The following is an 11,220-nucleotide window of genomic DNA, read 5'->3' as shown; positions in this document are numbered from 1 at the left end:
AAGAGGATATTCAGGCAGCCAACAAACATATGAAGAAATGCTCATGATCATTAGCCATTAGAGAGATGCAAATCAAAACAACAATGAGATACCATCTTGCCCCAGCACTAGTAGCAAAGTTCAACAAGACAGAAAATAACAAATGCCGGTGAGGATGTGGAGAGTTTGGGACTCTCATACGCTGCTGGTGGGACTATAAAATGGTACAACCACTGTGGAAAGCAGTATGGCAATTCCTTAAAAAGTTGGAATTAGAAATACCATTTGATACTGCCATTCCATTACTAAGTATATATCCTAAGAAGTGAGAGCCATGTCAAGAACAGACATATGCACACCCATGTTCATCGCAGCACTATTTACAATAGCCAAAAGATGGAAACAACCTAGGTATCCATTAACTAAGGATTGGATAACCAAACTATGTTACATACACACAATGGAATACTATGCAACCCTAAAGAATAACCTAGAATCTGCAAAACACCACATAACATGGATTAACTTGGAGGGCATTATGCTGAGTGAAATAAGTCAATCAGAGAAGGACAAATATGGTATTTGTCCATTATTGTAAAAGTCAAGGAAAGGTTTATATATGGAAGGAAATTTTCTTTGTTGCTTACCAGGGGTGGGATGGGAGGGGAGGGAACACTGTTAGATAGGTAGAGATAAGCATTGATTTGGGTGAAGAGAAGGGCAATATGTGCCAAATGTGAGTGATCAACATGGTGGCACTGAGGAAGAGGAAGATATAGAGAGGTACATGGGAGTTACAGACAACAAAGGTGAATCCTTTTGCACATACAGTACTGCATTGTCAGTGAAAGCAAACATGGGTATATAGGTGGATAGATGGGTGGACAGACTGAACTATTAGGTATATCTATGCACCAGGGAGTATACCCAAGACCATGTATAGAGTTGGCAGACAATGGTTCTACAAGTGTATTTGTATGTTCTGTAAGAATTCCCAGGTGTATAGCAGAGCTGACAAGGAACAAGGTTGTAGTCACTTCTTGGGAACAGCCAGCTACCCAGAGGGAACAACTAGTTGAACCTGTGGGCTCAGGACCATAGTCACAGGGGACATCAAGCTCAATTGGCATAACACACCACACAAAATTTTGTTCAACCTCCTAATTTGGCGAGTAGTGACTGGGATCTTATAAGCTTGCAAACAGCCATCTACATGCAATGATGTGTCTCTCCTCATCCAGAGCAAGGAAGAATGAAGATAACCAAAGATGCATGGAAACAATTAGTCCTAGCGATCGTTACACCATGCAATCCACAGCCTATACAACTAAGAGACCAGTAGAGCTAGATGGTACCCAGCTACCACTGTCAACCACTTGGAGGGGGATGTATGTAGGAGCTCCTGAATAGAGAGGGAGAAAAATGTGGAACAAAACTCAAAATCATTTGGGGGAAAAAACAGGGGGACCAGGTTTGCTGGTCTAATGGAGCCTGGTCGAACCACAGAGACTATGGCCCCTAGCTGCCCTTCAGGTCTGGTATTGAACCCATACCTGTGGCTTCCAGCCAAACAAAGGACAAGTGTATGAGCTGAACATTTACCTGAGATAAATACACTACTTGGAGAGAACAATCATGGGAGAATAGAAAGGCTGTGTATGCAAAGAGAGACAGCTCAGGGGGCAGGAGTGTATGGAGGGAAGGATACAGGGAAGAGGTAACTATCAGGAGGAAGTGGGAGGAGAGCTGTTGCATTGGGGTAAATTGTGGTCAATGTCATGAGACAAAGTGTATGTGAACTGTTGTATGGAAAGTGAATTTGCTCTGTAAACTTTCATCCAAATCACAATTAAAAATAATAATAATAATAGGTAGGAGAATACTCTAGAAAGTGGGTCAGGATGGAGAAGAAAGAGGAAGCAAAGAACCTGGCAACAAGCAGGGACCTAAGAAGGGACTCTGCCAAAATTTCCTGTAGTAAGGAATGGGGTAGAGTACTGACATTTTCCCCTCCCTTTCATAAGAAATTACCCCCAAAATAATTGGCTATCCTTAATCTTTCTTTCTCACTACTAGTTCTCCTTAGACCACTTTGATATGGCTGTGTAGTCACTGCTCCTCCAGAACTACTTTTCTCAAGTTCACCAAGGGCCTCCTCGTTGTCAATTCCAATGGCCAATTTCTGCCCTCACCTGACGCAACCTCTCAACAGCATTTAACCTAATTGGCCTCATCATCTTCTGTGAAACATGCTTTTTCAGCTTCTTTGACACCATGCATTCCTGGTTTCCTCCTGCATCACAGACGTCACCATCCCAGCCTCCTTACCTCACATCTTCTCATCCTCTATCCAACTTTAAAGCCAGACCCCTTGAACCTGGCCTCCCCATGGTCAACCCTCTCTCATTACTCAGTCTCATTTACTCCCACGACTTCAACTCCATCCATATTCTGTGGCTTCCACATGTGCATCCCCAACCAGACTTCCTTGAGACACAGATCAACATCCAATTGCCTACTTTACTTCTGCACTTAGAGGTCTCATTTCAAACTCAATATTGCCTTGTAAGTATGGCCATCCATCAGAGCAAATGTCTGCACCCAATGGCTTGAACTAACCATTTATTTCACCTCCACTCCCATATTCAACCCATCAGCATGTCTTACCAATTATTTCTGTTTCTCTCAAATTCTATCCCCACCATTTTATTCCGAACTACCACCACCTCTCAAATGTATTACTATAATAGTTTACATCTCCTTCAATGCATCCATGCTACAGTAGCGAAAATGGGTTTTAAAAGAAGAAAATAAGATTATTTTACTATTCTGTTTAAAATCCTTACAATGTCATCCATCTACTTAACATAGAATCTAAGCACTACCATGGTGTACAAGCCACCCCACCTGCAGCTACCACCCCCCACGGTGCCACTTTTCCCCTTGGCCCCAGCAACAGGAACCTCATAACAGGTCTTAGAACTCCCCAAGCTCTTTTCTGCCTCAGGGCCTTTGCACTAGCTTTTCCCATTGCCTCCTTATCTTCCAGGATATGGGTGACCCAAGTATCCCCACCAAGAAATGTACCTTAACACTAAGTCATTATCTCTTAAATGCAACAGCTAAACTAGCATGACTCAGTTAACTAACTCCTACGCTAAATAAAAACAAAATATTAAATTGCATGTAATAGTGTGGTGTAGTAAATTACATAGGGTGGCTTTTCTAGCCATAAATGTTTATAAACTCCATGGTGGAATTTGCCATTAGCAACTGAGTAGCACCTGATTGTTAATGTTATCCACCTGGGGTATTTCTGTTGAAAGTGGCATGAAGCAATCTTCTGGGAAGTTCTCTCTCTCAGGTGTATAGAATTCTGATGTTGGGCTTGGTTAGTTTGGCCACTCTGCCAGGCTCAAAAGGAGCCCTCTTAGAGGCAGAAGGAATCTCTCACTGCTGGTTGAGAGACATGCATTGCTGAGAGAGACACAAGAGACACACACTGGTGAGAGAGATTGTGAGGAACACGCACTGCTGAGAGAGACACCAAGAGACATGCACTGGGAGAGAGACTGAGAGAGACTGTCAGCTGAGAGACAGCAGGCTGAAACAGACTGAGTACCTTTCTGAACTTGAATCGTCACCTGTTGCTTTCCTAATAAACCCCAAAATCTGTGAGTTCTGTGTGGCCACTGCAGAGAATTATTGAATGCAGCAGAGAGATAGTGGGTGCTGTGGGAGGAACAGTTGATGTCAGGGTTGCTGAAAGGGCTGGAGGTAGGTGGCATGTCTGGCCTTGCAGGGATAGGCTTTGGCCTACTAATGGTGATTCTGTCTTCCTGTTTTGGAGTTAGAGGAGGTCAGAAAATGCAGCCTCACTGCCCCTTTGGCAAATAGTCTTTAGTACTTTTTAAAATTGTCAATAAAGTACATGAAATATGTTGTATTTGAGTAAACCAAAGTCAAAAAGGTGTTTCTTTAACTGGAATGGTCTTCCTCTCACCCCATATAGCCATTAACCAACTCCTAAATCTATATGTTATCATTTGGAGATGGAATTAAGGCTAGACCTTCAGGTATTAACCTAAGCACTAACCAATATCAAATATTGGTACTTGAAGAATTCTGATATATGCAAGACACTCACATGGCTCTGAAAACCCATTCTCTATAAAGTACAATTTTGAATTGTTTCTCCTACAATGAAAATAAATTTAGACTCAGTCATCACAACTTTTTTAAATGAAGCAGAATATAAACAAATAAATTAAGTAAATTTGTACTTGTCTTGTGTCTATAGAGAGTCATTTATGGAATTCTTGATTGATTGACAATCAAGTGATTGACATGAGGAATGTAAAGGTAATTGCATAGTGAAGTTAGGTGAACTGCATTAACAATTTGAATTCATGATACTAGCTTTATTAGAACAATCTATTTAATTGACATAATTACACATAATCAAAGATGAGACAACATTAGAGAATAACACTTGATGAAATTTATCTTTTTCTTAACTCTAGATCTACTTTTCTCCTGTTTATCAGACTAAGAAAGCTGAGTTGAATTCATTTTAAATACAAATGATTAATATATGAGCATAAACACAGCCTGGAAACTTAATGCACTTAATATTATTGAATTCACTGATATTTCTTAAGTTTTTAAAATTACCCTAACATGGAGAAACATCAAAAATATGAAAAGTATAACTTTGAAATAAAACATTTTTAATGAAAACTTTGCATAAGATTTCATCAGGATAAAGTGCTTATTAAAATCATGTTAGTTTAATGATTATATTTATTAAACAATCTTAAATGCTGATTTCTATCCTCCTTAATTATGACTATAATTACTATAGACCAAGAGGGAAATAATATAATTATGACCTTAATTATGACCTCTATTGGACCCCAATAAAATGTTAAAGCTTACCTTTGAGCCTGGGGGGGGAGCCAATCCAAGGAACGAATATATAATATTCTCTTCTTTGGCAGAGAAGAAAGAATCAAAATCCTTGAAACAAGGAAAAAGAATGCTTAAATTCATTATACACTTGTGAGCTAGCATATTTACCTAAATGGATCTTTTTTATTCATTAGTTATTAAGTTAGGAGCCAACACAGAAGGTTGTTCCAGTCTGCTCTGTCAAAGATGACTAATGCTAAAAATTAAGAAATTAATTTTAACCATGAACTTTACATTTACTTGCATACACCATTGTGCCTGCAGTGCAGTGCAGTGAGCATTTACACACACATGCATGCACACTTCCATGGAAGGAAGGTTGGGCAATCTACTTCCGTAGTGATACTGCCTCGGAAACCCAAGGAGGGGTCGCTATGAGTCAAGGTTGACTCGACGGCACATAACAACAACAACAACAACACATGCATAAGTGCACACACACACATGCACACACATAACATGCACACAGCTACTCACACTGAGGTATTACTAACAAGACCCAGATAGACAGGCTTTTTGAAAAGTTTCACATCATTAGCTGGTTTACTTGTAATTTGGCCCAATGGATTTGGATCCTGTTCAGCCAAGAATAAGACAACATAGGAATTCTCTATTGCCAATATGGTAGCAGAAGGTTCCTGAGTGGTGCAAACAGTTTGTGCTCAACTACTACAACTATTAGTCTGTCAGTTTGTCATATGGTAGTGGTTTATGTGTTGTTGTGATTCTGGAAGCTATGACACCAGTATTTCAAATACCAACAGTGTCACCCATAGTGGACAGATTTCAGTGGCACTTCCAGACTAAAACAGATTGGGAAGAAGGACAGGGCCATCCACTTCTGAAAAAAATGGCCACTAAACACCTTATGAATAGCAGTGAAACACTGTCTGACATCGTGCCAGAAGATGAGCTCCTCAGGTTGGAAGACACTCAGACACTCAAAATATGACTGGGGAAGAGCTGCCTCCTCAAAGTTGAGTCAAGCCTAATGACATGGATGGAGTAAACCTTTGGAGACCTTCATTTGTTAATTGGGTACTACTCAAAATGGGAAGAAACAGCTGCAAACATTCCTGAATAATCAGAATGTGGAGTATATGAATTATCTAGGTAAATTGGAAGTTGTCAAAAATAAAATAGAATACATAAATATTGATAGTCTAGGCATTAGTGAGCTGAAGTGGCCTGGGACTGGCCATTTTGAATTAGGTAATAATATGGTCTACTCTGCCTGGAATGACAACTTGAAGAGGAATGGGATTGTAGTCTTTGTCAAAAAGAACATTTCATGATCAATCCTGAAGTACAATATTGTCAGTGATAGGATAATATCCATATGCCCACAGGGAATACCACTTAATACAACAATTATTCAAACTTAAGCACCAACCACTGCAGCCAAAGATGAAGAAATTGAAGATTTTTACCAACTTCTGAATCTGAAAGTGACAGAAAACACAATCAAGATGCAATGATAAATACTGGGGCGAAAGGCGGAAACAAAGAAGAAGCATCAGTAGCTGGAAAATATGCCCTTAATGATAGAAATGATGTAGGAGATGGCATGATAGAATTTTACAAGACCAATGACTTATTCATTACAAATAATTTTGTTCAACAATAAAAACAGTGACTACACATGTGGACCTTGCCAGATAATACACAGGAATGAAACTGGCTACACCTGTGGGAAAAGGCGATGGAGAAGCTCAATATCACCAGATAAAACAAGGCCAGGAGCTGACTGTGGAATACACCATCAATTGCTCACATACAAGCTCAAGTTGAAAATTTGAAGAAAATTTTTGAAAGTCCACAAGACTCAAAATATGACCTTGATTCATTCTACTTCAATTTAGAGACCATCTGAAAAACAGATTTAACACACTGAACACCAAAGACCAAAGACTAGAAGAGTTGTGGGATGAGATCAAGAACATCATTCAAGAAGAAAGCAAAAGGTCATTTAAAACACAGGGAAGACCAAATTGGATGTCAGAAGAGACTTTGAAACTTGCTATTGAAAGGAGAATAGCTAAAGTAAATGAAAGAGATGTTGAAATGAAAGAGCTGAACAGAAGATTTCAAAGGGTGGCTTATGAGGACAAAGTAAAGTATTATAATGAAATGCACAAAGACCTGGAATTAGAAAACTGAAAAGGAAGAATACTGCTTGGCATTTCTCAAGTTGAAAGAATTGAAGAAAAAAATTCAAGCTTCAAATTACAATACTGAAAGATTCTATGGCCAAAATATTGAACAATGCAGGAAGCATTAAAAGAAGATGGAAGGAATACACGGAGTCACTGTTTAAAAAAGAATTGGTCGACGTTCAGCCATTTCAGAAGGTAGCATATGATCAAAAGCCAATGGTATTGAAGGAAGAATTCTAAGCTGCACTGAAGGAACTGGCAAAAAAACAAGATTCCGGGAATTAATGGAATACCCTTTGAGATGTTTCAACAAATAGATGCAGTACTAGAGGTGCTCACTTGTTTATGCCAAGAAATTTGGAAGACAGCTACCTGGCCAAACTAACTAGAAGAGATCCATATTTGTGCCCATTCCAAAGAAAGGTGATCCAGTAGAATGCAGAAATTATCAAACAATATCATGGATATCACGCAGAAGTAAAATTTTACCGAAGATAATTCAAAAACAGTTGCAGCAGTATATTGACAGGGAACTGACAGAAATTCAAGCTAGATTCACAAGAGGACATGGAATGACAGATATCATTGCTGATGTCATATGGATCTTGGATGAAAGCAAAGAATACCAGAAAGATGTTTTCTGTGTTTTATTGACTATGCAAAGGCATTTGACTATGTGGATCATAACAAATTATGGATAACATTGCAAAGAATAGGAATACCAGAACATTTAATTGTGCTCATGAGGAACCTGTACATAGACCAAGAGGCTGTCATTCAAACAGAACAAGGGGATAATGCGTGGTTTAAAATCAGGAAGGGTGTGCATCAGGGTTGTATCCTTTCACCATATTTATTCAGTCTTTATACTGAGCAAATCATCTGAGAAACTGGACTATCTGAAGAAGAATACAGCATCAGTATTTGAAGAAGAATCATTAACAATCTGCAACATGCAGATGACATAATTTTGCTTGCTGAAAGTAAAGATTACTTGAAGCACTTACTTGTGAAGATTGAAGACTACCATCTTCAGTATGGATTATACCTGTATGTCAGTGAACAGAACAAAAATTCTTATAACTGGACCAATAAGCAACATCATCATAAACGAAGAAAAGATTGAAGTTGTCAGGGATTTCATTTTACTTGTATCCACAATCAATACCCATGGAAGCAGCAGTTAAAAAATTAGATGTCATAATGCACTGGGCAAATCTGCTGCAAAAGACTTCTTTAAAGTGTTAAGAAGCAAAGATGTCACTTTGAAGACTAATGTGTGCCTCACCCAGGCCATGGTATTTTCAATTACATCATATCAATGTAAAAGCTGGACAATGAATAAGGAAGGCAAGAAGAGTTCATGCTTTGAAATGTGATGCTAGCAAAGAATATTGCAAATATCATGGACTGCCAGAAGAACAAACAAATCTGTCCTGGAAGAAGGACAGCCAGAATGTTCCTTGGAAGCAAGAATGGCCAGACTTCATCTCACCTATTTTGGTTATGTTGTCAGAGGGACCATTCACTGAAGAAGGATGTCATGCTTGGTAAAGTTGAGGGCCAGCAAAAAAAGGGAAAGACCCTCAACTAGATGGATTGACACAGTGGCTACAATGATGGGCACAAGTATGGCAACGATTGTGATGATGGCACAGGACCAGACAGTATTTCATTCTGTTGCAAATAAGGTTGCTGTAAGTTGGAGCCAACTTAAGAGCACCTAACAACTTTCAAAATGTTGGTAGTTTGAACCCACTTTGTGGAACTGCAAAAGAAAGTGTGATAATGTTTTCCCACAAAGATTACAGCCACTGAAAACACTATGGAGCTAAGTTCTAATACATAACACATTGGGTCTCCCTGAGTTAGAATCGATTCAACTGGTTTGGTTATGTTGTTGTTGTTTCATTATAGTAGCAGGAATCCCTGGGTGGTGTAAATTGTTAACATACTTGGCTAACCAAAAGGTTGGAGGTTCAAGTCTACCCAGAGGCACCTCAGAAGAAAGGCCTGGCAATATACCTCCAAAAATTCAGCCACTGAAAAACCTATAAAGCACAGTTCTGATACATATGGGGTCACCATGAGTGAGAACTGACTCAGTGACCACTGGTCTGTTTTTTAATTGTTGTAGCTTCCAAGGCTCCATACCCATCTATGGCCTTCTTGATATCACAGAAAGAAGGGGCTTGTTTTTGCAAAGTGGAAAAAACTGTGATGTTATCTGAAGCCTGGTAATGAATTGAAATCTGGTGCTCAGTGAGGCTCCACCTCTACCCTAGCCCCCAGCCAGGGGTCAGCCCTTCACCAGGTTGGCCTAACCCTAAACCAACTCTCCCATAATATGGTTGCCAATAGCTCTGAAGAGTTTTCTCTTTCTTATAATTAAAACATAAGAGATATTTTCCAAAATTACTTAATTAACTGCCAATCTTTGCCATCCGGGCTGTAATGCACTTTTAACAATTGTTGAAAAAGAAGAGTTGTCTGGTCTAGCTAGCCATTTCTGAACAGGACAATACTCAAATCAACTTAGTTGTATTATTTCCTACCCCACTGTTATTATGTGTTGGTACTGTTAGGTGTCAAGTTGGCTCTAATTCACGCTGACCCCATGCATAGCAGAATGAAATGCTACCCAGTCCTGTGCCATCTTCACAACCACTGGCACGATGTAGTCCATTGCTGCAGCCACTGTGTATTTTAAGTACCTTCCAACCTAGGGGCTCATCTTCCAGTACCTACAGTAGCCAGTATTCTGGTGTAATACATAGGATTTTCCCTGGCTAATTTTTGGAAGTAGATTGTCAGGTCTTTCTTCCTAGTTGGTCTTAGTCCAGAAGTTCTGTTGAAATCTGTCCATCATGGTGATTCTTCTGGTATTTGAAATACAATAGCATAGCTTCCAGCATCATACAACATGCAAGCCACCACAGTGCAAGAAAATGACAGATAGGTGGTAGCACTGTGCATTAAGAAGCTTAAAACTAAATGTAGGTCATAGTTATTTGGCTTACAGGAAGAAAACGTTATGCATTCCTGTGTGTTACTCTTATCCAAAGCTTCATTATTTTCCTTACTGTTGTTCTAATTCCCCCAGTGATTAATTTTATTCTTTTATAATAAATACATTTTTGTAAGCCACTTCAATCTTAGAGGAAGGGAATATAGTATCATGAGTAAGTTAGGAAATTGGGATCAGTCAGAAATTCTAATTTATTTCCAGAGTATCCTTTACTAGATGTTGTGAAAATATTACATGGATAATACATTAGTAGTAGTAGTAAATAGTTTAAATATAACAAACTTACTATGTTTTACCCAAATAATGTGTGCTTTATACAGTGTTTTTCCTCAAAACCACGCAACTACTTCACACATCAGTTTCCTATGCATGCTATGTGTATTATATGTGGGCATGGTATTTGCATGAGCACATTATATGTCAAAAAATACAGTATGCTGTTTTCAAAAAAAAAAAAATCCATGCATAAATATACTTCTCTAGCTTGTCAACTCTAGTAACTTCCAAGTTAAGAAATGTTTTATTATAACTGAATGAATTCTCCTTTGTTTCAGTTTAAGTCTAAATATCTTCTCCAGAATTTCAAAGAGATGAAAAATAATTTACCTTTGACTCAGTGCTAACAAATAAATATAGAAAATAAAAAGTATAAAATGATCTTTAACTTCCAGCTCTGTTAGTATGGCAAATGAGATGTCCTGAAACACTTGTCAAGGGAGTGGGGATTTTTTTTTTTTTTTTTTAAGTATAAATGTATTGCTGAGCTGGCACTAAAGGAAAAACTATAACCAAGTCAGAGCAGAATCCGAGTAATAAGCACACACCAAGGCCAGCATTCGGAAGAGCAGGAAAAAGGGGTAAAACCCAGTCACTAGTGCACAGACGGCTCCCTTGTTACCCTCCCAAGAGGGACCGGGTCTCCGGGAGCAAGGTAAGCATGGGCGGGCTGGTACTTACTCACTGATCTGCACTGAACACTTTCCCTTGTTACCCTCCGAGAGGGACCGGGTCTCCGGGAGCAAGGTAAGCACGGGCGTAGCACAGAGTAGCAGGCCGGAAGAGCAGGAGAAAGGGGTAATACCCAGG

At 39.1% G+C, this 11,220-nt stretch overlaps 1 protein-coding gene across 1 annotated transcript in view; it reads right to left on the bottom strand.

Annotated features, from left to right (window-relative positions):
• The window catches only part of LOC103200969 (SH3 domain-binding glutamic acid-rich protein), a 96,038-nt gene that overhangs the window by 60,445 nt on the left and 24,373 nt on the right, over positions 1 to 11,220 (bottom strand). Inside the window, exon 3 of the mRNA XM_007945563.2 lies at positions 4,918 to 4,998. Coding sequence (XP_007943754.2) covers positions 4,918 to 4,998 — 81 coding nt within the window. The remainder of the gene's footprint in view (positions 1 to 4,917; positions 4,999 to 11,220) is intronic.

The sequence above is a fragment of the Orycteropus afer genome, unplaced genomic scaffold (genome assembly GCF_000298275.1).
Source record: "Orycteropus afer afer isolate SDZICR_OR568_19922 unplaced genomic scaffold, OryAfe1.0 scaffold00137, whole genome shotgun sequence".
NCBI lineage: Eukaryota > Metazoa > Chordata > Mammalia > Tubulidentata > Orycteropodidae > Orycteropus > Orycteropus afer.
This window is presented reverse-complemented; position numbering and strand designations above follow the sequence as displayed.